At 48.8% G+C, this 27,070-nt stretch overlaps 1 protein-coding gene across 1 annotated transcript in view; it reads right to left on the bottom strand.

Moving 5' to 3' along the window:
* The window catches only part of LOC142243938 (uncharacterized), an 84,311-nt gene that overhangs the window by 54,701 nt on the left and 2,540 nt on the right, over positions 1-27,070 (bottom strand). Inside the window, exons 2-9 of the mRNA XM_075316130.1 lie at positions 25,523-25,624; positions 21,927-22,025; positions 20,111-20,224; positions 16,588-16,692; positions 9,203-9,304; positions 6,866-6,967; positions 2,559-2,660; positions 887-985 (exon numbers count right to left, since the gene is read on the bottom strand). Coding sequence (XP_075172245.1) covers positions 887-985; positions 2,559-2,660; positions 6,866-6,967; positions 9,203-9,304; positions 16,588-16,692; positions 20,111-20,224; positions 21,927-22,025; positions 25,523-25,624 — 825 coding nt within the window. The remainder of the gene's footprint in view (positions 1-886; positions 986-2,558; positions 2,661-6,865; positions 6,968-9,202; positions 9,305-16,587; positions 16,693-20,110; positions 20,225-21,926; positions 22,026-25,522; positions 25,625-27,070) is intronic.

Raw genomic sequence — 27,070 nt, 5'->3', positions numbered from 1 at the left:
CCCGCCCCTGAGCAGCCTATTTTTAATGAAAATAAATAAAACACAATCTCCTATCAATTCAATGGAGTCCGTTCTAAACAAACTTATGCCCTTAAGAGCTAGAAAGCTTTTTCAGAGGGTTCTTTCATTAACTTAGTGAAATACACAGTAAGTGTGCAAAAAAAGACACTGCCTCTTATTATTCAGCAGTGAAGAGCTACAAAAAAATTAATAAATAACCACTAATGATGTTTATGGTCTCATGTTAGGGGTAAAAAAAAAAAAAATCTCCTGAACAAAAAATTATTTATTGTCACTTTATACTGATTTTCAGGTTTTCTAGATGCAGACAGCAGTGTAAAGCATGGAGGTTTTTTTTTTTTTAATTCTGTGTACCATAGCCGAATATAGGGATCCTTGATTTATTGCAGTAGATTTTAAAGGGCTATCCAAGCAACCTCTTCCTCCTGAGCAGACATCAGCCATGGACAGATTTTAGTGCGTGGTCGGACAGCACAATTGTTGGGGCTGTTATGCCTGAAATCAGATGCCTGGATAATGAATATTATTTTTATTATTATTATTATTATTATTATTATACTATCAATGTATATTAATGCTAGGGGTAACACAGACCTTGAAGAACAGGGTGTAATATTCTCAACAAGCTGCTAGGAAAAAAAATAATTTTATATATATATATATATATATATATATATATATATATATATATATAAAATACAATATTGTGATCAAAACCACCATGCTTTACACTGCAGGCTGCGCTCAGAAAATTTTGCAAAACAGAGAGTAATGACGACCTGATTTACTTGTCTAGTGTTAAAGTGACATTTAATGTTGGCAAGTGGTTTAGATGGCACCATCCTGGCATTAATTTCATACCCACCTTATTGGGCATGTGCAGCAGGACGCCCTTTTTCAGGAATGTGAGCGCGGTTTCTGAATGTCCACACTGCGAGGCGATGTGCATTAGAGTGTCGCCATCCTGGGAAGCAAATCCAGAAGAATATGAGCAAATATGAAAAGGAATTGGGGTGACGGGCGCTTGGTCTGTGCACTGAGATATCAGCACTAGCAGCATGGTGCTCCCCTTGTGGTCACTGGATAATATAGCAGCTTGCCATGGAATAATGTGTGAGAAGCTTTGTGCTCCCCCTTGTGGTCACTGGTTTATATAGCAGCTCATCTTAGAAATAATGTGTGAGGAGCTTGGTGCTCCCCCTTGTGGTCACTGGATAACATAGCAGCTAGTAATGTGTGAGGAGCCTGGTGCTCCCCCTTGTGGTCACTGGATGATACAGCAATTACCAAATGTTTTAGTCTGATTCATCATTTGCGACTTTTTAAAAAGCTGCAAAGTTTGGTGCGACTCCCCCTCCTGTTGGATTTCTTAGTACGCCTGTATTTTGATGCCAAAAGTCACAGTGTAAAGCTATGTGCCCACGCTAGAATGTCCCTGCGGATTTTTTTGCCTGAAAATCCGCGACTTTCGCGGCAAATCCGCACACGCGGATTTGCCGCGGATTTACCGCGGATTTGCCGCGGATTTTGATGCGGATTTTTTTTTTTTTTCCCATTCAAAGCCAAAAATCCGCACCAAATCTGCACCAAACAATTGACATGCTGCAGATTTTTCCGCATCAAAATCCGCGGCAAATCCGCCGCGGAAAAATCCGCAGCATGGGCACAGCATTTCCAAAATGCCATTGAAATGGCTTGGAAGTGCTGCTGCTGCAGATTTTCGGCAAATCCGCGGTAAATCCGCGGCAAAATCCGCGGTAAATCCGCGGTAAATCCTGTAGCGTGGGCACATAGCCTTAGGCTACTTTCACACATCAGTTCTTTCCCATCAGGTACAATCCGGAAAAAAACGGGTAAAACGGATCCGGTACCGCATCCGTTTTATCCCCATAGATTTGCATTGTTACCGGATTGTACCTGATGGCTTTGCGTTGCATCCGTTTTTTTCCGGATGCAGCAAAATTTATCAAAGCGGCGGCCGGAGGCAACGTGTCTTGCAACGTTTTTTTGTCCGGCAAAAAAAACGCATCGCGCTGCATCCGGCCGCTGCGGCGCATTTTCAATGCATGCCCATGGATGCCGGATGCGGCGCGATGCGGAAAAAAACGCATCCGGCCGCCGCATGCGGTTTCTTCCACTGCGCATGCTCAGTAGCGTGCCGCAACCGGAAAAAAACGGACCGGCCGCATGTAAAAACTTATGCAAAGGATGCGGTGTTTTCGCCGCATCCGTTGCATAGGTTTCACAGCCGGATTGAGCCGCAGTGCTCAAACCAGATGTGTGAAAGTAGCCTAAGGCAGGACTAAAGTCCTTTTTTTCACTTAGCACCAAATTAATGAATTGCGTGCGCCATTTTTATGAATTTGGCATAAAAACCGTCAACTAATAAACTAATAATGCAAGACAATAAAGGAAAGAGACAAAAAACAAAACCAAATAATGAATCAGTGACAGACCCCTCTGTTTTGCACCCCCCTTGTCTTTGGCTCACACGGCTTAATAATGCAGGAGAGATGGAGCGGGCAGGATATCCTCACCTTGGTCCGTGCTAAAACATTGGCCCGAAACTTCTCTGTGAGTATTTCCACAATCCCGGTGTGTCCTCTCTCTGCAGCGACGTGGAGGGGAGATCTGTCCATCTGCAGAGAACAACGAGAGGTCAGGAGCCCATCATGTAATGCTGAGCTTCTGTATCTGAGCATCTCATGTATGATACTGCCTGCTGAGCTTCTGTATCTGAGCATCTCATGTGTGATACTGCCTGCTGAGCTTCAGTATCTGAGCATCTCATGTATGATACTGCCTGCTGAGCTTCTGTATCTGAGCATCTCATGTATGATACTGCCTGCTGAGCTTCTGTATCTGAGCATCTCATGTGTGATACTGCCTGCTGAGCTTCAGTATCTGAGCATCTCATGTATGATACTGCCTGCTGAGCTTCTGTATCTGAGCATCTCATGTATGATACTGCCTGCTGAGCTTCTGTATCTGAGCATCTCATGTATGATACTGCCTGCTGAGCTTCTGTATCTGAGCATCTCATGTATGATACTGCCTGCTGAGCTTCTGTATCTGAGCATCTCATGTGTGATACTGCCTGCTGAGCTTCTGTATCTGAGCATCTCATGTGTGATACTGCCTGCTGAGCTTCTGTATCTGAGCATCTCATGTGTGATACTGCCTGCTGAGCTTCTGTATCTGAGCATCTCATGTATGATACTGCCTGCTGAGCTTCTGTATCTGAGCATCTCATGTATGATACTGCCTGCTGAGCTTCTATATCTGAGCATCTCATGTGTGATACTGCCTGCTGAGCTTCTGTATCTGAGCATCTCATGTATGATACTGCCTGCTGAGCTTCTGTATCTGAGCATCTCATGTATGATACTGCCTGCTGAGCTTCTGTATCTGAGCATCTCATGTATGATACTGCCTGCTGAGCTTCTATATCTGAGCATCTCATGTGTGATACTGCCTGCTGAGCTTCAGTATCTGAGCATCTCATGTATGATACTGCCTGCTGAGCTTCTGTATCTGAGCATCTCATGTATGATACTGCCTGCTGAGCTTCTGTATCTGAGCATCTCATGTATGATACTGCCTGCTGAGCTTCTGTATCTGAGCATCTCATGTATGATACTGCCTGCTGAGCTTCTATATCTGAGCTTCTCATGTGTGATACTGCCTGCTGAGCTTCTGTATCTGAGCATCTCATGTATGATACTGCCTGCTGAGCTTCTATATCTGAGCATCTCATGTATGATACTGCCTGCTGAGCTTCAGTATCTGAGCATCTCATGTATGATACTGCCTGCTGAGCTTCAGTATCTGAGCATCTCATGTATGATACTGCCTGCTGAGCTTCTGTATCTGAGCATCTCATGTATGATGCTGCCTGCTGAGCTTCTGTATCTGAGCATCTCATGTATGATACTGCCTGCTGAGCTTCTGTATCTGAGCATCTCATGTATGATACTGCCTGCTGAGCTTCTGTATCTGAGCATCTCATGTGTGATACTGCCTGCTGAGCTTCTGTATCTGAGCATCTCATGTGTGATACTGCCTGCTGAGCTTCAGTATCTGAGCATCTCATGTATGATACTGCCTGCTGAGCTTCTGTATCTGAGCATCTCATGTATGATACTGCCTGCTGAGCTTCTGTATCTGAGCATCTCATGTATGATACTGCCTGCTGAGCTTCAGTATCAGAGCATCTCATGTATGATACTGCCTGCTGAGCTTCAGTATCTGAGCATCTCATGTATGATACTGCCTGCTGAGCTTCTGTATCTGAGCATCTCATGTATGATACTGCCTGCTGAGCTTCTGTATCTGAGCATCTCATGTATGATACTGCCTGCTGAGCTTCTGTATCTGAGCATCTCATGTATGATACTGCCTGCTGAGCTTCTGTATCTGAGCATCTCATGTATGATACTGCCTGCTGAGCTTCTATATCTGAGCATCTCATGTGTGATACTGCCTGCTGAGCTTCTGTATCTGAGCATCTCATGTATGATACTGCCTGCTGAGCTTCTGTATCTGAGCATCTCATGTATGATACTGCCTGCTGAGCTTCAGTATCAGAGCATCTCATGTATGATACTGCCTGCTGAGCTTCAGTATCTGAGCATCTCATGTATGATACTGCCTGCTGAGCTTCTGTATCTGAGCATCTCATGTATGATACTGCCTGCTGAGCTTCTGTATCTGAGCATCTCATGTATGATACTGCCTGCTGAGCTTCTGTATCTGAGCATCTCATGTGTGATACTGCCTGCTGAGCTTCTGTATCTGAGCATCTCATGTATGATACTGCCTGCTGAGCTTCTGTATCTGAGCATCTCATGTGTGATACTGCCTGTTGAGCTTCTGTATCTGAGCATCTCATGTATGATACTGCCTGCTGAGCTTCTGTATCTGAGCATCTCATGTATGATACTGCCTGCTGAGCTTCTGTATCTGAGCATCTCATGTGTGATACTGCCTGCTGAGCTTCTGTATCTGAGCATCTCATGTGTGATACTGCCTGCTGAGCTTCTGTATCTGAGCATCTCATGTGTGATACTGCCTGCTGAGCTTCTGTATCTGAGCATCTCATGTATGATACTGCCTGCTGAGCTTCTGTATCTGAGCATCTCATGTGTGATACTGCCTGCTGAGCTTCTGTATCTGAGCATCTCATGTATGATACTGCCTGCTGAGCTTCTGTATCTGAGCATCTCATGTATGATACTGCCTGCTGAGCTTCTGTATCTGAGCATCTCATGTGTGATACTGCCTGCTGAGCTTCTGTATCTGAGCATCTCATGTATGATACTGCCTGCTGAGCTTCTGTATCTGAGCATCTCATGTATGATACTGCCTGCTGAGCTTCTGTATCTGAGCATCTCATGTATGATACTGCCTGCTGAGCTTCTGTATCTGAGCATCTCATGTATGATACTGCCTGCTGAGCTTCTGTATCTGAGCATCTCATGTATGATACTGCCTGCTGAGCTTCTGTATCTGAGCATGTCACATGTGATACTGCCTGCTGAGCTTCTGTATCTGAGCATCTCATGTATGATACTGCCTGCTGAGCTTCTGTATCTGAGCATCTCATGTATGATACTGCCTGCTGAGCTTCTGTATCTGAGCATCTCATGTATGATACTGCCTGCTGAGCTTCTGTATCTGAGCATCTCATGTATGATACTGCCTGCTGAGCTTCTGTATCTGAGCATGTCACATGTGATACTGCCTGCTGAGCTTCTATATCTGAGCATCTCATGTGTGATACTGCCTGCTGAGCTTCTGTATCTGAGCATCTCATGTATGATACTGCCTGCTGAGCTTCTGTATCTGAGCATCTCATGTATGATACTGCCTGCTGAGCTTCTGTATCTGAGCATGTCACATGTGATACTGCCTGCTGAGCTTCTGTATCTGAGCATGTCACATGTGATACTGCCTGCTGAGCTTCTGTATCTGAGCATCTCATGTATGATACTGCCTGCTGAGCTTCAGTATCTGAGCATCTCATGTATGATACTGCCTGCTGAGCTTCTGTATCTGAGCATGTCACATGTGATACTGCCTGCTGAGCTTCTGTATCTGAGCATCTCATGTATGATACTGCCTGCTGAGCTTCTGTATCTGAGCATCTCATGTATGATACTGCCTGCTGAGCTTCTGTATCTGAGCATCTCATGTATGATACTGCCTGCTGAGCTTCTGTATCTGAGCATCTCATGTATGATACTGCCTGCTGAGCTTCAGTATCTGAGCATCTCATGTGTGATACTGCCTGCTGAGCTTCTGTATCTGAGCATGTCACGTGTAATACTGTCTGCTGAGCTTCTGTATCTGAGCATCTCATGTGTGATACTGCCTGCTGAGCTTCTGTATCTGAGCATGTCACGTGTAATACTGTCTGCTGAGCTTCTGTATCTGAGCATCTCATGTGTGATACTGCCTGCAGATTCCTGTGTACACTGTGTATTGTCATTAAGCTGCCGATCACTGGTGGAGGCGGGGTTACACAGATTAGCCTGACTTGTCTGCACATGACACCTAGTGATAATCTCTTGCTGATAAAACACTGATTATATTGAAACTATAGTACATAGCCTATTAAGTGACACATCACTGAAATCGGGCTCTCTGCACCTGTATAGTGCTGCTCTCAGATTAAACAGCAAATCTGATTACAGATTCTGTTTAAATTGTGTACAGGGTCATTGGTAAGAGATCACACATCCAGACCGGACCCGCTTACAGTCTCACCTCTTTCCCTTGTATAGTGAGATCTATAAATCCCACAATACAAGAGGAAAAAAGAGAATATAAAGATAGAATTTACCCTGTCCGTGAGGTTGGGATTGGCTTTACACTGATGAAGGAACTTCACAATCATCTCATCCCCTTCCCCGGCTGCAACGTGGAGCGGGGTCTGTCCATCACCCTGCAAGAGATAGATACATGATAGATAGAGGATAGATCGATAGATAGATAGATAGATCGATACAGTGGCAGCTAAATGTTTGGGCACCCCTGGTCAAAATTACTCTTATTGTGAACATTTAAGTTGAAGATGACACATTTCGTTTGTATTTTAGGCAAAAAAAAATATTTTCAACTTTTCAATTTTTTAGATAATAAAAAAAGGAAAATGGGCAGAGGCAAAAGTTTGGCCACCCTGCATGGTTAGTGCCTAGTAGCATCCCCTTTGGCAAGTATCACAGCTTGTAAACGCTTTTTGTAGCAGCCAAGAGTCTTTCATTTCTTGTTTAAGGTATTTTCATCCATTTTTCATTGGAGACGTCTTCCAGTTCTGTGAGATTCCTGGCACGTCTTGTATGCACTGCTCTTCCTTGGAGACGTCTTCCAGTTCTGTGAGATTCCCGGCTCGTCTTGCATGCACTGCTCTCCCATGGAGATGTCTTCCAGTTCTGTGAAATTCCTGGCTCGTCTTGCATGCTTTGCTCTTCCTTGGAGACGTCTTCCAGTTCTGTGAGATTCCCGGTTCGTCTTGCATGCACTGCTCTCCCATGGAGATGTCTTCCAGTTCTGTGAGATTCCTGGCTCGTTTTGCATGCTTTGCTCTTCCTTGGAGACGTCTTCCAGTTCTGTGATATTCCTGGCTCATCTTGCATGCACTGCTGTTACTTGAAAAAGTCTTCCAGTTCTGTGAGATTCTTGGCTCGTCGTGCATGCACTGCTCACCCATGGAGACGTCTTCCAGTTCTGTGAGATTCCTGGCTCGTCTTGCATGCTTTGCTCTTCCTTGGAGACGTTTTCCAGTCTTGTGAGATTCCTGGCTCGTCTTGCATGCTTTGCTCTTCCTTGGAGACGTTTTCCAGTTCTGTGAGATTCCTGGTTCATCTTGCATGCACTGCTCTTCCTTGAAGATGTCTTCCAGTTCTGTGAGATTCCTGGCTCGTCTTGCATGCTTTGCTCTTCCTTGGAGACGTTTTCCAGTTCTGTGAGATTCCTGGTTCATCTTGCATGCACTGCTCTTCCTTGAAGATGTCTTCCAGTTCTGTGAGATTCCTGGTCGTCTTGCATGCACTGCTCTTCCTTGGAGACGTCTTCCAGTTCTGTGAGATTCCTGCCTCGTCTTGCATGCACTGCTCTGTTGAGATCTAGCCACAGATTTTCAATGAAGTTCAGATCAGGGGACTGTGAGGACATTGTAAAACCTTCAGCTTGCGCCTTTTGAGGTCGTCTATTGTGGATTTTGATTTGTAATTCAGATCATTATCCATCCTCTCTTCTCTTATTTTCTCCTTTTTTCACCTTCAGCTTTTTTACAGATGGTGTTACGTTTGTATCAAGAATTTGTTGTAATTTCATTGAATCCATTCTTCCCTCTACCCGTGAAATGTTCATTGTGCCATTGGGTATAACATAATCCCAATGCATGATTGTTCCACACCCATGTTTAATGGTTTACGAGATGTTCTTTTCCTGAAATTCTATGCCCTTTTTTCTCCACACATACCTTTGATCATTGTGGCCATAGAATTCCATTTTAACCTCATCGGTCCACAGGACTTGTTTCCAAAATGCATCAGGCTTGTTTAGATGTTCTTTTGCAGACTTCTGATGCTGAATTTTATGGTGAGGATGCAGGAGAGGTTTTTTTTCTGATGTCTCTTCCATGAAGGCCATATTTGTGCAGGTGTCACTGAACAGTAGAACAATGTACCACAACTCCAAAGTCTGCTAAACCTTCCTGAGGGTCTTTTGCAGTCACGCAGGGGTTCTGATTTGCCTCTAGCAATCATACAAGCAGCTCTCAAAGATATTTTGCTTGGTCTTCCAGATATTATCTTGACCTCCACTGTTCCTGGTAACGGCCATTTCCTAGTTACATTTTGAACTGAGGAAAAGGCAACATAAAAATGGTTTGCCATCTTCTTATAGAATTCTCTTGCTTTGTGGGCTTCCACCATTTTCATTTTCAGAGTGCTAGGCAGCTGCTTAGAAGAAACCGTGGCTGCTATTTTTTGGCAAAAGGTTAGAGGAGGCTGGGTTTCGATAATTGTGAAATTTGCATCACCCGGCCTTTCCTAACAATGATGGTGACAAGCCATAACCCTAACCGGCTAATTAGGGTCTGAAGCCTAGCTCAAAGTTATCTGAGCAGACAAATCCCCAAGGGTGCCAAAACTTTTTTAAATAGATAGATACTCACGTTTTGACAATCCACAGACGCTCCATATTCCACCAGGAGTTTGATGGCGTCCAGGTCCCTCTTTCTGCAGCCTGTATGGAGGGCGCAGTCTCCAGGTCGCTGCTGACAGTCAGTATATGAATGTTACATTAATCACACACGCGGTATAAACCTCACAATGCGACAGAAACAACAAATGAAAACAGAAAACATGTCAGCTGCTGCAAAGGAGACTGTCCCTCTAATCATACATGTCGTTTGCAACCTGTCTCCTATCTGTACAGGGGTGCAATGCTCTGCAGCCTGCCGCTTTCTATCTGTACAGGGGTGCAATGCTCTGCAGCCTGCCGCTTTCTATCTGTACAGGGGTGCAATGCTCTGCAGCCTGCCGCTTTCTATCTGTACAGGGGTGCAATAATACGCTGCAGCCTGTAGCCTTCTATCTGTACAGGGGTGCAATGCTCTGCAGGCTGCCGCCTTCTATCTGTATAGGGGTGTAATAACCTGCAGGTAACGGTATACGCAAGGACTGCACGGAACCACGGGGGTTAATCAATGCAAATTTAATAATGTATTGCACAACACAGGTGGAGGAAAAGTGAGGGAAGGGAGCACAGCAGTAGAGATAATGCAATATACATACAACTACTTTGAATAACTTGTCAAGGATAGGAAGCCTCAGATTGTACTCCCAAAAGCAAAACACAGAAATCCTTATTAAACAAAAAAACGCAGAGTCCTTGTTATCTTACTTGTATAACACAGTGCAGAGTCTTTTCCTATCTGTCCCTAACTAAAAGTAGTGTGCACACTTAACTGCAGGTTTCAGCGTGGGGTACCTCGTCACCGTTGGGGCCCGTATTCCACCGGCAGACACCTCTAAAGTTAAGTCTTTGTCCCGGATCTGTAACTTGCACGTGCTGCCTGGCTCCTCGCTCTCCACATCCAGCCTCTTTGGATCTGTAATTTGCACGTGCTGTCTGGCCCCTCGCTCCACATCCAGCCTCTTTGGATCTGTGTCTTGGGGGGGACACCACGCAACACTCTAAGGTACTTGGACCTTGGAAACCAGGGCAGACTGAGGCCTTCTATCTTACAGCCCACTCGAGCACACTCCTCTCTGCAAAAACACAGCCACATGTAGACTCCTCCTCCTCCTGTTCCAGACTGAACCAGTCACTCGAGCAGTAGGACTTTTGCCCGCTGTTCTCTGTTTTGACAGCAGGTGGCAGCATAACACAAGGAAGTCCACCAAACAGTCTTTTAACCTATATATATATAAATGTTAACAGGTCTTACATTTCCCCCCCTCTTTAACCTCGGCCGTCCCGGCCGATACACTCCTGAGGCACTCTGCAAAGGGGCACACGGTGGCAACTCCTGCCCTGCTTCACAACCTGTTGCTTGGGAGCCAATGTCGTAAAACAGGATTCAGTGAAAGAACACACAAATTCATCTGCCAAGTACCGATCAGGGGGAATACCAGCATTAGCCCGCTCAGTCCGGCGTGGCACCACAGCTAACTCACCAGACGTCGGCGCCGTATCAGGGAGTACAGTATTCCCGTCCCCATCTCTGGAGATTAGTGACTCCTGCTCTGCAGGGGTGGCACCTGTGTCTTGAAAGGATGGGGGTGTGGATCTCTCCCAGTCTGCTGGGTTGGTCGGGGCCCGCCACCATTCTTCATCGTCAGAGCCCTCTTTGAAGGTAACAGGAACAGGCACGGGCACCGTCTCCGAGGTACTTTGTCTGGTCCTGTCTTCTGAATAGCAGGGCCTCAGCATATTACGATGCAGGATGAGGGTGTCGCCTCTTCGCTCACCTCTCACTTCATATACTGATCCGTGGGGCGAGATTCTTCTAATCACAATGTACGGCTCTGTTTTCCAGCGCTCACTCAACTTGTGTCTCGGGTGTTTCTCTGCAACTAGTACTCGGTCTCCTGGCAAGAACGGGGCTTCACACACAGGTTTCCGCTGCGGGTGTGTCTTTTCTTGCAACCGCTTGGTGACAATTCGATGGATAGTCTCCAGCCGCCGACGGTGACAGTCAACCCAGGAACCTATGCTCTGACCTTCACTGATCTCGGGGGGAGCCAGGTTGAGCTCTTCTATGCCTCTTCCGGCTCTTCCAAAGAGTAGTACGTATGGGGTGTACCCAGTGGTGGAGTGGACACGATTATTGTACGCCCACACGAGTTCTGCGAGATAGCCGGGCCAGTGATTCTTACGATCATCCTCCAACGTGCGTAGCATTTGTAGGAGGGTCCGGTTAAATCTCTCGCAGGCTCCGTTGCCCTGTGGATGATAAGGCGTAGTCCTTGACTTCTGCATTCCGTAAATCCTTTGCAGCTCTCTCATGACACCGCCTTGAAAGCAAGCCCCTTGGTCGGAATGTATTCTTTTGGGGCAGCCGTACACCCGGATAAAGTCATCACTGATGGCTCGAGCAGCTGATTCAGCTGTCTGATCTCTGGTGGGCGTCACCACCGCAAATTTGGAGAAGTGATCTGTCATCACAAGGCAGAACTGATAGCCCCGGTGGGAGTGACCAATCTTCAGATAATCGATCATGAGTACTTCCAACGGCTCTTTGGTTACAATAGTCCGTACTGGTGCTCGCTGTGGGGTAGCTTTACTTAACTCACAGGAACGGCACAGTTTACAGGCCTTCTCTACTGCCCGAAGCATCTGAGGACAGTATACTATTCTTTGCAACCACTGGTAAGTCTTGTCCGGTCCGAAATGGGCTCCCTTCTCATGCGCCTCTCGGGCCAGTGGTACTGCCATCTTCTGGGGTATCACTACTTGCCACCGTACTTCCAACTCTGTAGCTAGGTGCACCTTCCGATACAGCATCCCTTCTTGCACCGACAGCTTATCCCACTGGCTGAGAATCTGGAGGGCCACGTGCGACAGCATGGCCCGTATTTCCTTTCTAGGCTTGCGCTGCTGGATCACCAACTCTTCACTTGAAGCAGTTCTGGGTCAGATGACTGAATTTTCACCCATTCCTCTCTGGTTTGGCCAAGCAGGCGTGATGTCATGCCCGACGTAATTTCCAGCATACGAGCCTCTACCAATTGAGTGGTGAATTTACTGAAGTCCGGAATTTCGTCTTCCTCCAACTGCTCATCTCTCTCCCCCACTGGGGCTTCGGTGGTAACACGAGAAAGGGCATCCGCATTCTGATTTTCATGCTTAGAGCGGTACTGCACATGATAATTGTATCTGGAGAGTCGTGCCAGCCACCTCTGTTCCATTGCTCCCAGTTTGGCGGTGGAGATGTGAGCCAGGGGGTTATTATCCGTATAAACTTCAATTTGAGCTCCCGTGAGATATTCCGAGAACCTTTCGGTTATTGCCCATACTAGTGGCAGTAACTCCAGCCGAAAGGAACTGTAATTCTCGGGGTTGCGCTCGGCTTCCCGTAACGTCCGACTTCCATATGCAATCACCCGTTCAGTACCATTCTGTACCTGGGCCAGTACTGCACCCAGGCCGTAGAGGCTCGCGTCTGTATACAACCGAAAGGGGAGGTTATAGTCTGCATAGGCAAGCACAGGGGCGCTAACCAATGCCTCTTTCAATCGGTGTAAGGCTTCTGCTTGTCTTGGTCCCCAGCAAATTTTCTGTGCTTTTAGCCCTTTCGCAGTCCCTCGGAGCAATTTGTGCAAAGGTTCTGCCTCCTTCGCGAAATCTTTGATAAAGCGACGGTAATATCCGGCTAGCCCCAGGAAAGCTCGAACCTCCCGCACTGTGCTGGGTGTGGGCCATTGTAGCACTGCTCTCACTTTCCCATCGGAGGGCTGTACGCCGGCTTCTGACACCTTGTGTCCGAGATATTCAATCTCTTCCTGAAAGATCCGGCATTTTTTTGGATTTAGTTTAAGCCCATGGGCCCGTAACCGCTGAAACACTTGGCCCAGGTTTTCTAGATGTTTCTCAAAGGTTGCAGAATACACTACTATGTCATCCAGGTAAATCAATGTGGCCTCGAAGTTCATGTCTCCAAGGCAACTTTCCATGAGGCGCTGAAAAGTTCCTGGGGCATTATTTAGTCCAAACGGCATGCGATTGAACTCGAAGAGTCCCATGGGTACAATAAATGCGGTCTTGGCCTTGTCTTTCTCTGCCACAGGGACCTGCCAATATCCGCTGGCCAGATCGAGGGAGGAGAAGTAACGTGCCTTTCCCAACGCCGACAGGGACTCCTCTATTCGGGGCAGAGGGTAGGAATCACGAACCGTGCATCCATTAAGCTTGCGGTAGTCAACACAGAAGCGGGTAGACCCATCCTTTTTCTTGACCAGCACGATTGGGGCAGCCCATGGACTCTGACTTTCTCTTACCACCCCGCTCTTCAGCATCTGCGCCAAAAGCTCTTTTACCTCTTGGTAGTACTTTGGGGGTATTTGCCTGTACCTTTCCCTGATCGGTGGGGCATCTCCGTGGGTATTTCGTGCTGAATCTTGTCAGTACAGCCGAAATCTTCTGCGTGACGGGAGAACGTGGCTTGATTCTCCCAAATAAAGTCCTCTAAGGCTTGGGCTTGCTCCGAAGCGAAGGGGCTCAGGTCCACTCCCATCTGCCCTAAGATGACGCGACTGTTCCATTGATCAGTGGGTTTCTCTTTTCTTTCCATAGAAACAGCCCAAGTCCAGGCTTCCCCTGCCATGAGCTGCAATTCAATCGATTCTGCGGCCGCCACCTCTTCAGGCGCCAGGTAGACATGGGCCGGAACAACTCCCGAGGTCAAGGTGTAGGCCTGTTCACCGGTGTTCACGCAACGGAAAGGGACCCTTCCATTTCTTACTGTTGCTAAAGTGCGAGCCACCAACGGTTCGTCTCCATTCTCTTCACCACGATAAGGCTCCACCAACACCTCCATCCCCTCGAGTGTACGGTGGGCCCCGACTGGCAAGGTGAGGACTGTCTCACGATTTGGAGGTAGAGTAATTGTTGTCTGTCTTGGGACTCGAACCCTCCCCACCGGGTAGCGGCTCCCACCATTCTTCCACAGTCCTCGGGCACGGATAAGGTGTTGGAAGACCTTTTGGGCAGGCCGGTTAGCAACTGTCGTCTTCCAGTAATCACAGCCCCCCTTGTTGAAGAGCAACTGGTCTAATTCTTTCAGGATGTTCATGCCCACGATAGCTGGCACCTCTCTGTCGTACCGGCCCTCCGTTAACACAATCCCTTTTTTGCCCAAGTTCTGGCCACAGGCACGTATGTTCATCCACACGACCCCTACAACCGGAATGGGAAGATTGTTTGCAGCCCTCAGTTTGATATGTGCCCCTTTGTCAATGGATACAGTTTGTCCAAAATGTTGGTAGAAGAACTGTTCTGGCATGGTGGTCACTTGGGACCCAGTATCCATCAGGCATCTTACTTCTTTCCCTTCAAATTCGCCCATGATCGTCGGCGTGCTGGCTGCTATATCTTCAGGGCGTTGGTTTTCTCTAAGCTCAGTTGGTCTCCCCGCCATGTGCCCATCCATGGAGGGAGGCACTAGTTTAACGGCGGTCTTTCTTGAGACGTCTTCCTCTCCGGACAGTGTGGAATAAATGGCTCCTATTTCCACAGTTCCAACACTGGTAGTCTCCAGCGGGTCTCGATCGTCTCTGCTCGATCTGTCCCCTCTCTTCTTGATAGGTATGCGTGCGGGTATTTGGCCGCGGTGCTGTAGTTCCTACTTCTGACGCCGGGGCTTGCATATTCTTCAGCAACTCTTGTAGAGCAGTAACAGTCTCTTGTAACTGATCCACTTTAGCCTCAAGCTGGCTCGGTTCTCGGTTTTTCTCACCCGGGACTATCTTATGCATACAAACTTTTCCCCAGGCGTTCTGCGGGTCGCAATTTTCAGTTTGTGCGCGGGAGACTGCTTCTTCCAATATTTCCTGGAAAGTTAGTTTTTTTTCTACCCTGAGCCGTTCACGGAGGGCACCTTTGATCTTGGGGTTATGTAACCCGCGGAGGAATTGATCTCGTAGGGTACGGTCAGCATAACCGGGGGTTTGTGCTAGCTCTGGCTCTGCTGTAAGCATTTGTCTCATTATTCTCTGGAGTGCATTTGCATACTGTGGCAGACCTTCTTCTTCACCCTGCAGCCTGTAGAACAGTTGCGCCTGTAAATCTCCTGCTTCTGGTTTCCCGCCATACACTCTCTCAAGAATCTTCACCACCTGCTCTAACGTCTTTCGTTCACTCTCAGGGCGCAATAAAATGGTCTCTTGAGCATGGCCTTCAAGGGCAATCAGCAATATCTCCCCTTGATTTTCTGCAGTCACTCCTGCTACTCTCAACATGCCCCTCACTCTCTGCGCCCAGTCATGGAGAGGTACATTGCTGCCAGTAAATTTTGGTATATGGGTCAGCATAGCCCCCAGGGACAGCTGCCTTGCTGGTATTCCCCCATCAGGTTGTATTAGAACACCTCCATCAGCGACACCCCCCTGTCCGTCCATTGTTCCGTACCAGCCTGCGTATCCTGCCGACTACGCCAAATGTAATAACCTGCAGGTAACGGGATACGCAAGGACTGCACGGAACCACGGGGGTTAATCAATGCAAATTTAATAATGTATTGCACAACACAGGTGGAGGAAAAGTGAGGGAAGGGAGCACAGCAGTAGAGATAATGCAATATACATACAACTACTTTGAATAGCTTGTCAAGGATAGGAAGCCTCAGATTGTACTCCCAAAAGCAAAACACAGAAATCCTTATTAAACAAAAAAAAAAACGCAGAGTCCTTGTTATCTTACTCGTATAACACAGTGCAGAGTCTTTTCCTATCTGTCCCTAACTAAAAGTAGTGTGCACACTTAACTGCAGGTTTCAGCGTGGGGTTCCTCGTCACCGTTGGGGCCCGTATTCCGCCGGCAGACACCTCTAAAGTTCAGTCTTTGTCCCGGATCTGTAACTCGCACGTGCTGCCTGGCTCCTCGCTCTCCACATCCAGCCTCTTTGGATCTGTAATTTGCACGTGCTGTCTGGCCCCTCGCTCTCCACATCCAGCCTCTTTGGATCTGTTTCTTGGGGGGGACACCACGCAACACTCTAAGGTACTTGGACCTCGGAAAACAGGGCAGATTGAGGCCTTCTATCTTACAGCCCACTCGAGCACACTCCTCTCTGCAAAAACACAGCCACATGTAGACTCCTCCTCCTCCTGTTCCAGACTGAACCAGTCACTCGAGCAGTAGGACTTTTGCCCGCTGTTCTCTGTTTTGACAGCAGGTGGCAGCATAACACAAGGAAGTCCACCAAACAGTCTTTTAACCTATATATATATAAATGTTAACAGGTCTTACAGGGGTGCAATGCTCTGCAGGCTGCCGCCTTCTATCTGTATAGGGGTGCAATGCTCTGCAGGCTGCAGTCATTTTGCACTTTCTTACTTTGCTTGTGGCTTTCAGCTGGGCGTCTGCGTGAGAGGAGAGCAGCTCCTTACATATCCCCAGGTTGCCGGACTCGATGGCCAGGAATAGAGGGATGCGGCCATCCTGAGGGAGAAAACAGCATCAATGTCCAGATTACCTAATACTCTGCGCTAGGACGAGGGGAGGACGAGCAGCCTGCTGCAGGGGACGAGGGGAAGACGAGCAGCCTGCTGCGGGGGGACGAGGGGAGGACGAGCAGCCTGCTGCGGGGGGACGAGGGGAGAACGAGCAGCCTGCTGCGGAGGACGAGGGGAAGACGAGCAGCCTGCTGCGGGGGGACGAGGGGAGGATGAGCAGCCTGCTGCGGGGGACGAGGGGAAGACGAGCAGCCTGCTGCGGGTGGACGAGGGAGGACGAGCAGCCTGCTGCGGGGGGACGAGGGGAGAACGAGCAGCCTGCTGCGGGGGGACGACGAGCAGCCTGCTGCGGGGGGACGAGGGGAGGACGAGCAGCCTGCTGCGGGGGGACGATGGGAGGACGAGCAGCCTGCTGCGGGGGGACGATGGGAGGACGAGCAGCCTGCTGCGGGGGGACGAGGGGAGGATGAGCAGCCTGCTGCGGGGGGACAAGCAGCCTGCTGCGGGGGGACGAGGGGGCTTAACGTTTATTCAATAAATCCATGTTCACTAGATGATATGGCGATGACTGTTATAATTGTGTTAACATTTATGTGATGCGAGTGGAGTGTAGGGTCCCGATGTAGCAGATCCGTTTGCCAACAGGCGCCACCTAGCAGGCGGGCCACTGCAGAGGTAGATTAGATATCAGATAGGACAGGGTTAAGTCCTGGTAGAGGAGGAGTGACAGGGGGCAAGTGGGTTGCCTAGTGGTGTGGGCTTCATGTGCCAGTTCTGGATAGGGTTCGAGTGAGAGAAGACGTGTCTACAAGGTCAGGGCCAGTCAGGGAACCTTGAGGTAATCTCGTGAGGTTCGGAGCCTACGACTCACCCCAGCGGGCCTAGAGAAAACAACCAGAGAAGCAGTCAGGGCCCAGAAGCAAACGAAGCTGTAAGTGTACCGCCCCGGTGTTGGTCAAGCTGCTCGGATCCGGGATCGTGGTGGCTCGAGGGGGCCCGGACCCGGGTTGGCAGAAACTTTTATCCTTTAAAAGGGGGGTATTTACAGGGATGAAGTTTGTGACGCCATCTGTGGGTTGCGGTAATAGGAGTACCGCTGCTGCTGTAAGGAGTACCGGGGTAGATGGAGTTAAGCAGCCTGATGTTAGTCCCTCCACAGGTAGGGAAGGCCCCAGGCTCGGGGGTATTGTTGGTTGTTTGGGAGCGCAGGGTGCAGGGGAGCGAGGTACTCACTGTGGGTAGTCGTGGTGCTGGATGAGGCTTATAAAGTCGATACATACACTGCAAGTAAACCAAGTTCTCTGTGTGCCACAGTCACTACGGGGAGCCCGTCCAGGTGTCCACTCCCAAACGTGTCACTTGATAGTCCGGAGTCCACCTCGGTGCACAATTTAGTTGTCTGTTTGTGGCCCTATGGCTTGAAGCTGTTAGGGCCCCGCTCACTTTGGTAAAGTGTAGCTGTGCTCCTGATGGCTGGCACTTGGGACTTCAATGGGTTGCTTTTGGCTGGAAAACCCTGTCCCCCGCGTTGTGCTGATGCCCTCAGTCTCTGAGCTCTGTGGAAAGGTCCCTAAAGGTCTCCTTTCTCGGCAGGTCAATTGTCAGGACGTTTAACCGGCTCCTGACCTAGGGTCCTGTACCCCGTTGTGCTCAATACCGGTCAGTTTCTTTTGGGCTTGCTGGTGCCGACAGTCCTCCTAGACTATGTCCGTCGCACCCTTTCCAATGTCACTGACACCGGTCCCCGACTTCTCTGGTCCCGGACCACCGTCTGCGACCCAACCATGGTCTAGCGCCCCGGGAGCTCACTCTGCCCAGCTCCTCTCTCCTTGAGGGCTCTCACTACTCCTCTCTACTGTACTCTACTGTCTCACTTCCCTCCCACCAGTCTGCCTGACCCCTAGGTGGGTGGCCCTTTTCCAGCTAGACCAACCCACTGGTGTGTCTGACAGGTCATGATGTGAGGTGTGATTGGGATTTGTGGTGCTGTTGGTAGTGACACCGGTTCCTTAGGAACCTGGAACCATGGGGTGGTAGGCCCTGCACCCTGGGTAAGGATTCAGTACCCTGTGGCAGCCTGATGTACTCAGGGGCGTCACATAAAGAAAGGGGGAAAATGGAAACACAGACCCGCAGCTTGAGGACGAGTGCCAAGACAGCGGGGGACAGGTCGAGAAAGAGTAACCCCAGAAACAGTAGAATCAGAACCGTGAGGAGCAAGGCCATGTCTGTCATAGCGGTGTGAGAATAAACTGAACAAGTTTGGTTGCCAAGTGAACTCTGGATTTGCGTGCGCCACTATTTTGTCGACGAGGAAGCCCAGCAGCGGGGTGAAGGACACCGGCCTGAAGAAACCAGTAAGTGTCGTGCACCCCACCCGAAGTCACACCTGTACACAGTGTCTCCTTGGCGACCATGCTTTAATTCAAAGAAGGAAGAGGAAACATATATCCTGACCGGGTAAGAAGGGAGCGCAGTGGAGATAGCAGCGCGGTGTGTGACAGCATGTCATAGAGTGCAGGGAACATGGTAAGCCATGGACTTCCATAGACCCCACCCTGCATGTGCCCCCATCCATCCTTCCTACAGTCCCTACCCTGGATGTGCCCCCATCCATCCTTCCTACAGTCCCAGCCCTGGATGTGCCCCCATCCATCCTTCCTACAGTCCCCACCCTGGATGTGCCCCCATCCATCCTTCCTACAGTCCCAGCCCTGGACGTGCCCCCATCCATCCTTCCTACAGTCCCCACCCCGGATGTGCCCTCATCCATCCTTCCTACAGTCCCCACCCTGGATGTGCCCCATCCATCCTTCCTACAGTCCCCACCCTGCATGTGCCCCCATCCATCCTTCCTACAGTCCCTACCCTGGATGTGCCCTCATCCATCCTTCCTACAGTCCCCACCCTGGATGTGTCCCCATCCATCCATCCTACAGTCCCCACCCTGGATGTGTCCCCATCCATCCTTCCTACATTCCCCACCCTGGATGTGCCCCCATCCATCCTTCCTACAGTCCCCACCCTGGATGTGCCCCCGTCCATCCTTCCTACAGTCCCCACCCTGGATGTGTCCCCATCCATCCATCCTACAGTCCCCACCCTGGATGCGTCCCCATCCATCCTTCCTACATTCCCCACCCTGGATGTGCCCCCATCCATGCTTCCTACAGTCCCCACCCTGGATGTGCCCCCGTCCATCCTTCCTACAGTCCCCACCCCGGATGTGCCCCCGTCCATCCTTCCTACAGTCCCCACCCCGGATGTGCCCCCATCCATCCTTCCTACAGTTCCCACCCATCATCCCTATAGTCCCTATTCCCTATTGTACAAGTACTTTCACAAAACTAATGTGTATTTAGTCCTGACAGTAGACATGGATGAATAGATGGATGGATTTGTACCTTATCATGGAGGAGTCGGGCGTCCTTGTGGGAGGCCCTCAGCAATGTCTGGATAACACTGATGGCCCCGGTGGGTCGCTGCGCCGTGTAATGTAGAGGAAGCTGCTCTTTTATCTGTGAAAACAACAATGGCTGATATTTTTATTTGACCCTTTCATCCACATTTACGGGTGAAATTTGCAGAAAAATCTTCCTACAGTTTTCATGGACACCCAGCGCCAGTCCCATAGGTGGATCCACACAAGCAAAATAAGATGTCCTCTTATCAGATGGCTCCCCGAAGAGATGAAGGGCCTGGTGCATAACAGTTGTGGCGCCCTTGAGGCTTCCGTCGCCACAGGGACATTGCACCCCAGTCAGAGGTGTAATGTCCCATCCTGGGTAAGGAAAGGGGTACATGCCAGTTCACAGGTAAAACTGCACTACACCCATTGCTAGGCACACACTGGGACCAGGGACAGTGGCAGCAACCCTCCCATGCTGCATGCTGGGAGGGATCGTAAGACCCATCCCTGCTCCCATAGGGTGGTAGCTTAGCAACCGGGGGGTGGGAAGAGCCAGCCGAGTGTAGAGCAGAGAGGAAGGTCAGAGTTTCAGTTTACCTCAGAGAGCGAGAGAGTGAGGAGCCAGCATGTAGCTATGAAAGAGAAAGGAGCTCTGTGAGTTCAGAGTGTCCGCAACAGAGAAAGAAAGCAACAGAGAAGGAGAGAAACAGAGAGTAGAAGAAGAGCTCTAGTCAGGCAGGAGCTAAAGAGAGAAGAAAGTGACGCTTCCTGGTGAAGACCCTGGGACTCAGAGGGTCCAGGTGACACCAAGCAGGGAACGACGGGATTCCAGGGCCACAGATAGCTTCAGAGCTGGTGGCCTGTTCCACAGGAACATCGGTGGAGGGATCAAGCTGCATCAGGGGACGGTCCCAAGTCACTGGAGGAGGAGAAGTCATATCCAAAGGTTAAAAGACCGAGGTCCAGGGAAAGCTGCATGCTCCCCGGACCACAGCCCACAGCAAGAATCTCTGGAAAAGGGGCAAATACCGACAGGCGAGCTCCCAGCCCGGAGGCTGCAGTGGAGGCCGAGCCAGGTTCAGCCACAAAAGGCAAGGCTAGTGAAGTCAGAAGAGAAAGGACACAATTAGAGGGGTGCACTGGCATTTACCCCTAAATCTACCCGGGATCGGCGGAGGTCCCTGACGGTGGTCCCAGCAGTCCAAAGGCTCCTGCAGGCCTTGACAAGAACTGTGAGTAAAGACCTTGAAACTGCACCCCTGGTGTTGCCTCAGTTATTTATCTGCATAGACACTTCCAAGCACCAACAGTGTCCCCGGGGCACCGCTCCACCTGTGGGGAGCAGTACCATCATTGCTGCCATTCCATCACCCCGGAGGCCTCACACAGCAGCGGCAGCTTAATAGCCGCATACCACAGGTGGCATCACGACAAACACAAACTTTATTCACCAGCCATATTTAATTGACACCCACCAGGGCCACGGAGCCGGGCCCCGCCACCACTGACGTCCCCCATACTAGTCCGGCCCGGCACCGGGTGTCCCATAGCCCTGGGGTGGGCGAGTCACAGTCATATCTCCTCGGATGAAACAGCAGCACAAAAACTGCTCATCCAGAGCTTCATAGCCTGGAGTTTATGTATATGACACGAGTCTGCACAATGCCAGGTGTCTGCAGGAGGGGTGTAAAGCCATCAGCATTGGAACATGTCCCCAGAAGTGAGAAGTGATTCGTGTTTTGGATGTTTTGGGGGGGGTTCACATACTTTCCGGTCATGTGTATAAAGTAGGGCTCATGGTGATTGCTTACCCCTCCAGGAAGGTTTGGTTCTGCTTTTTTCGCCAGGAGAAGTCGGACAATCTCATCCTTGGAGCAGGCTGCAGCGACGTGTAATGCGGTGCGACCGTCCTATAAAGCAAGAAGAAGAGTCCTGGTCACCCCATTAGTATAATGAAGTCTGTAGTGATCATAGGCAGCAGTCGGAGGTCGGAGAGGCATGCCGGAGCGGACAGTCACTGCAAGGAAAGAACAAGTGTGCGGCATGACGGAAGTCAGAAGCCGGAACTTCAGAGGGTCCTGAATACTCAGGAATATATAGATTTTATTAAATATGCATTAAAAAGGGAATAAACCCAGAGGTTTTTTAACCCTATATCTTGCACCTACCTTGCCGCGGAGGTTGGCACCCTAATTTTGCCCATATGGCTCTCCAGTTTGGATAACTTTGAAATTAAACTCATCACTCTACGCGTTTCGCCCCCTGCATCAGGGGGTTCTTCAGCAGTGAATATAATGGGGGATTTGCAACGTGTGAAGTTAAAAACCAAAGTCCTGAGCTTTCCACATGGTCATGGATCAGTGAGTCCCATCATAGTAGATCCTAATGGAGCGTGGTATCACTATAGATCACCAGGTGCATAGGTAGACGTGTCCTCTGGGGTAAGGAGGCTACCAGGGAAAAAGGGTTCCCTGAATACAGTCTAGGGTGGATATCAGCCCATCGGAGGGTAGAAGAGCAAAAAAGGGGTGAGAAAAATGCAGAGTGGAGCAGGGAGGGTTATACCTGCAGCAGAGGGTGGATCCAAGAGGATCCTGTGTCCCGTGTGATACTGTCTGCTGAGCTGTATCTAATCCTCTCCTGTGTGATACTGTCTGCTGAGCTGTGTATCTAATCCTCTCCTGTGTGATACTGTCTGCTGAGCCGTGTATCTAATCCTATCCTGTGTGATACTGTCTGATGAGCTGTGTATCTAATCCTATCCTGTGTGATACTGTCTGCTGAGCTGTATCTAATCCTATCCTGTGTGATACTGTCTGCTGAGCTGTGTATCTAATCCTATCCTGTGTGATACTGTCTGCTGAGCTGTATCTAATCCTATCCTGTGTGATACTCTGCTGAGCTGTGTATCTAATCCTATCCTGTGTGATACTGTCTGCTGAGCTGTATCTAATCCTCTCCTGTGTGATACTGTCTGCTGAGCGGTATCTAATCCTATCCTGTGTGATACTGTCTGCTGAGCTGTATCTAATCCTCTCCTGTGTGATACTGTCTGCTGAGCTGTATCTAATCCTATCCTGTGTGATACTGTCTGCTGAGCCTTGTATCTAATCCTATCCTGTGTGATACTGTCTGCTGAGCGGTATCTAATCCTCTCCTGTGTGATACTGTCTGCTGAGCTGTATCTAATCCTATCCTGTGTGATACTGTCTGCTGAGCTGTATCTAATCCTCTCCTGTGTGATACTGTCTGCTGAGCGGTATCTAATCCTATCCTGTGTGATACTGTCTGCTGAGCTGTATCTAATCCTCTCCTGTGTGATACTGTCTGCTGAGCTGTATCTAATCCTATCCTGTGTGATACTGTCTGCTGAGCCTTGTATCTAATCCTATCCTGTGTGATACTGTCTGCTGAGCGGTATCTAATCCTCTCCTGTGTGATACTGTCTGCTGAGCTGTATCTAATCCTATCCTGTGTGATACTGTCTGCTGAGCCGTGTATCTAATCCTATTACTGCCATGCTGCGCTCCAGTATATGGAGCATTTCCGCCTCTGTCCTGTGTCATCTCCAATAAAGTAGTTTTCATCTCTCTGCTCATCAGATAAGGGAACGATCCCCCCGAGATGAGGGGAACACAGGGGGGGATGCAGCATATAAGACCCCGGGATCGTCATCTGGTTGTATCCTCCAGCTTCGGCCAAGCTTTACACTTTGGATTGATGCCTCGCGAGACTCCAGAATACACTGATATAGAGAGGAATTCATGGTGGACTCAGTGACCGCGAGGTGCCTGGGTTCTATGGCTGCAAAACACCCAAATATCAGCCCTCCCGCACCGTGCTGGACAGGGGGTAGGAAGTGTTTGAACTCATATACTGAGGGTCTCCCCAAACATCTCCCCTCTGCTCTCATTTGTCCAAAGGAGATTGTTGCAAAAGTCTTGTGGTTTCATAGAATCACAGAATGGTAAAGTTGGAAGAGACCTCAAGGGCCATTGGGTGCAACCCCCCGTGAGTGCAACTTTCCAAACTTTATCCGTGCTTCCATGATCTTTTTTTGAAAGAAGAGGCTTTTTTTTCTGGCAACCCTTCCAACAAAGCTATACTTGTTCAGTATTTTCCTAATTATATTATCATGAACTTAAACATTTAATGTTCTTTGGACTTTAGTGTCTGAGCTTTAGCTCTTGGGTTTCGACTATTTCTCTGGTCTCATTTTGAAGGTGTAGTTGATGAGACATCCACTAATGGGAAAATTGTTACCTGCCTTGAATTTTTTCCACTAGTGAATATTCTATCTCCACGGTAGAATGATGGACTCTAAATTGTTGATGATTGATGGACAGTCACAATTGCCTCTCTAAGATCATTCTTGATGTTTTTACTCTTTAGCACTGTGATAATATACACCAAATTGCTCCAGACCAGCAAATTGCCAAAACATTTAAAAAGGTAATAATGACATATGATAACGAACAATTAATCAATGGCACCTGGATGCTCCTTCCACACTTAAAAGGCATGCCCGGACTAAAATGATAAGTCTGCAGTCACCCTGTGCACTGGTGTCAGAGCCAGGAACAGGGGCCATGTAACCTCAAGTATGCAATATTCATTCTCCCGGACACATTCCGACTAGACTTCTCCCGGACACATTCCGACTAGACTTCTACAGGACACATTCCGACTAGGCTTCTACAGGACACATTCCGACTAGACTTCTACAGGACACATTCCGACTAGACTTCTACAGGACACATTCCGACTAGACTTCTCCCAGACACATTCCGACTGGACTTCTACCGGACACATTCCAACTAGACTAGACAGGACACATTCCAACTTGGCTTCTACAGGACACATTCCGACTAGACTTCTACCGGACACATTCCAACTAGACTTCTACAGGACACATTCCAACTAGAGTTCTCCCGGACACATTCCGACTAGACTTCTCCCAGACACATTCCGACTAGACTTCTCCCGGACACATTCCGACTAGACTTCTCCCGGACACATTCCGACTAGACTTCTCCCGGACACATTCCGACTAGACTTCTACCGGACACATTTCGACTAGACTTTTACCGGACACATTCCGACTAGACATCTACCGGACACATTTCAACTAGACTTCTACAGGACACATTCCGACTAGACTTCTCCCAGACACATTCCTACTAGATTTCTACCGGACACATTCCAACTAGACTTCTCCCGGACACATTCCGACTAGACTTCTACCGGACACATCCCAACTAGACTTGCATTTTAGACTGGACAACCCCTTTAATTCCTATGGAAGCAGTAAGGGTGTACTTACTTTCACACCCACAATGCCTCTGCATTTTGTCCTAGTTTTTAGAAAATATTGACACCATAGATAGAAATATATTTCACTACTTGCCGCCGTTTTGTCTTGGACGTTGACTCCCAGGTCGAGGAATCGTTCCACTATGGACAACCGGTTCTCTCTCACGGCGATCATGAATGGAGTGAGACCAGATTCCTGTTGAGATGGAAAATAATCAGCAAAGTATTAAAATAACCCCTGATTAAAGGGGATGTCCAGTGCTTTGATATGATCAGATTGGTGGGGATCTGAAGCCTGGCACGACCAACAATCAGCTGTTATCGGCTCTATCATTGGCCAGATGTCAACATCTGCACCGTACGCTGTGTCTTGGCTGGATGGGTCATTAATATTTATGTTACTGGGCATCCTTCCTAAAAGGGACGTCCAGTCTTCTGCTAACAGTTTTCAGTCACTCTTGACAGCGCACAATGCACACTGTCAGGATTCTCTGATATTGTTGCCAAGATCACGAGACTGCAAGTACGAGATTTGCCTACTTCTGGCCACATTTCCACTAGACTTGCCCAGCCTCACTCAAAACAAGTTACTGCCATATCTCAGCAGCAATATCAGGGAATCCTAACAGTGGGCAGTGTGCGCACTGTCAGGATTCAGTCAACCTGTGACTGCAGACTTTTACCGGAAGACTGGACAATCCTTTTAAGGAAAAATCTACAATGGTGTTCTACATGGGTGTCCACTGAAAAGAGGAAGGTCCCATATTGGAATGCAGCGGTGCCGGTCCGTTGCAGATTATGATGTAACCATTGGCCATGAGTCACTGGGAGCTGAGGAGGCGCCACATATCACAGTCTGGGGATGTGCACGGCGCTGGCTGGGCGCCACACATAAATACTTTGGGTGTCAGGTCCGGTTACAATGACTCAGTCGGTTTTTGTTTCATTGTATTTATCTCAGTCATCTCCTCTCCAGAGAATAATAGCCAGATTCCAGGAATGTTTGGGGTACGGGACCCCACCGTGAGCCGCCCGCAGGTGCGAGCAGTGAGGGAGGCCGCAGTGTCAGAGAGGACAAAAACGGTGCAAAAATATTTGGAAAATATTTTACAGTGTTATTTGTGCTCACTTTATGGCTGTGTTATTTGAGCACTTTATGGCTGTGTTACGGTATTTGAGCACTATGTAGATGCATTACTTGAGCACTTTCTGGCTACATTATTTGAGCACTCTATGGCTGCATTATTTGAGCACTCTATGGCTGCATTATTTGAGCAGTTTATGAGTGCGTTATTTGAGCACTTTATGGCTGCATTATTTGAGCACTCTATGGCTGCATTATTTCAGCACTTTATGGCTGCGTTATTTGAGCACTTTATGGCTGCATTATTTGAGCACTCTATGAGTGCCTTATTTGAGCACTTTATGGCTGCATTATTTCAGTACTTTATGGCTGCATTATTTGAGCACTTTATGGTTGCATTATTTCAGCACTTTATGAGTGCGTTATTTGAGCACTCTATGGTTGCATTATTTGAACACTCTATGGCTGCATTATTTCAGCACTTTATGGCTGCATTATTTCAGCACTTTATGGCTGCATTATTTGAGCACTCTATGGCTGCATTATTTGAGATCTCTA

Source organism: Anomaloglossus baeobatrachus, chromosome 6 (assembly GCF_048569485.1).
Source record: "Anomaloglossus baeobatrachus isolate aAnoBae1 chromosome 6, aAnoBae1.hap1, whole genome shotgun sequence".
In the NCBI taxonomy this organism is placed as follows: domain Eukaryota; kingdom Metazoa; phylum Chordata; class Amphibia; order Anura; family Aromobatidae; genus Anomaloglossus; species Anomaloglossus baeobatrachus.
Note: the sequence above shows the minus strand (reverse complement) of the source record. Positions and strands in the feature narration are given on the sequence as shown.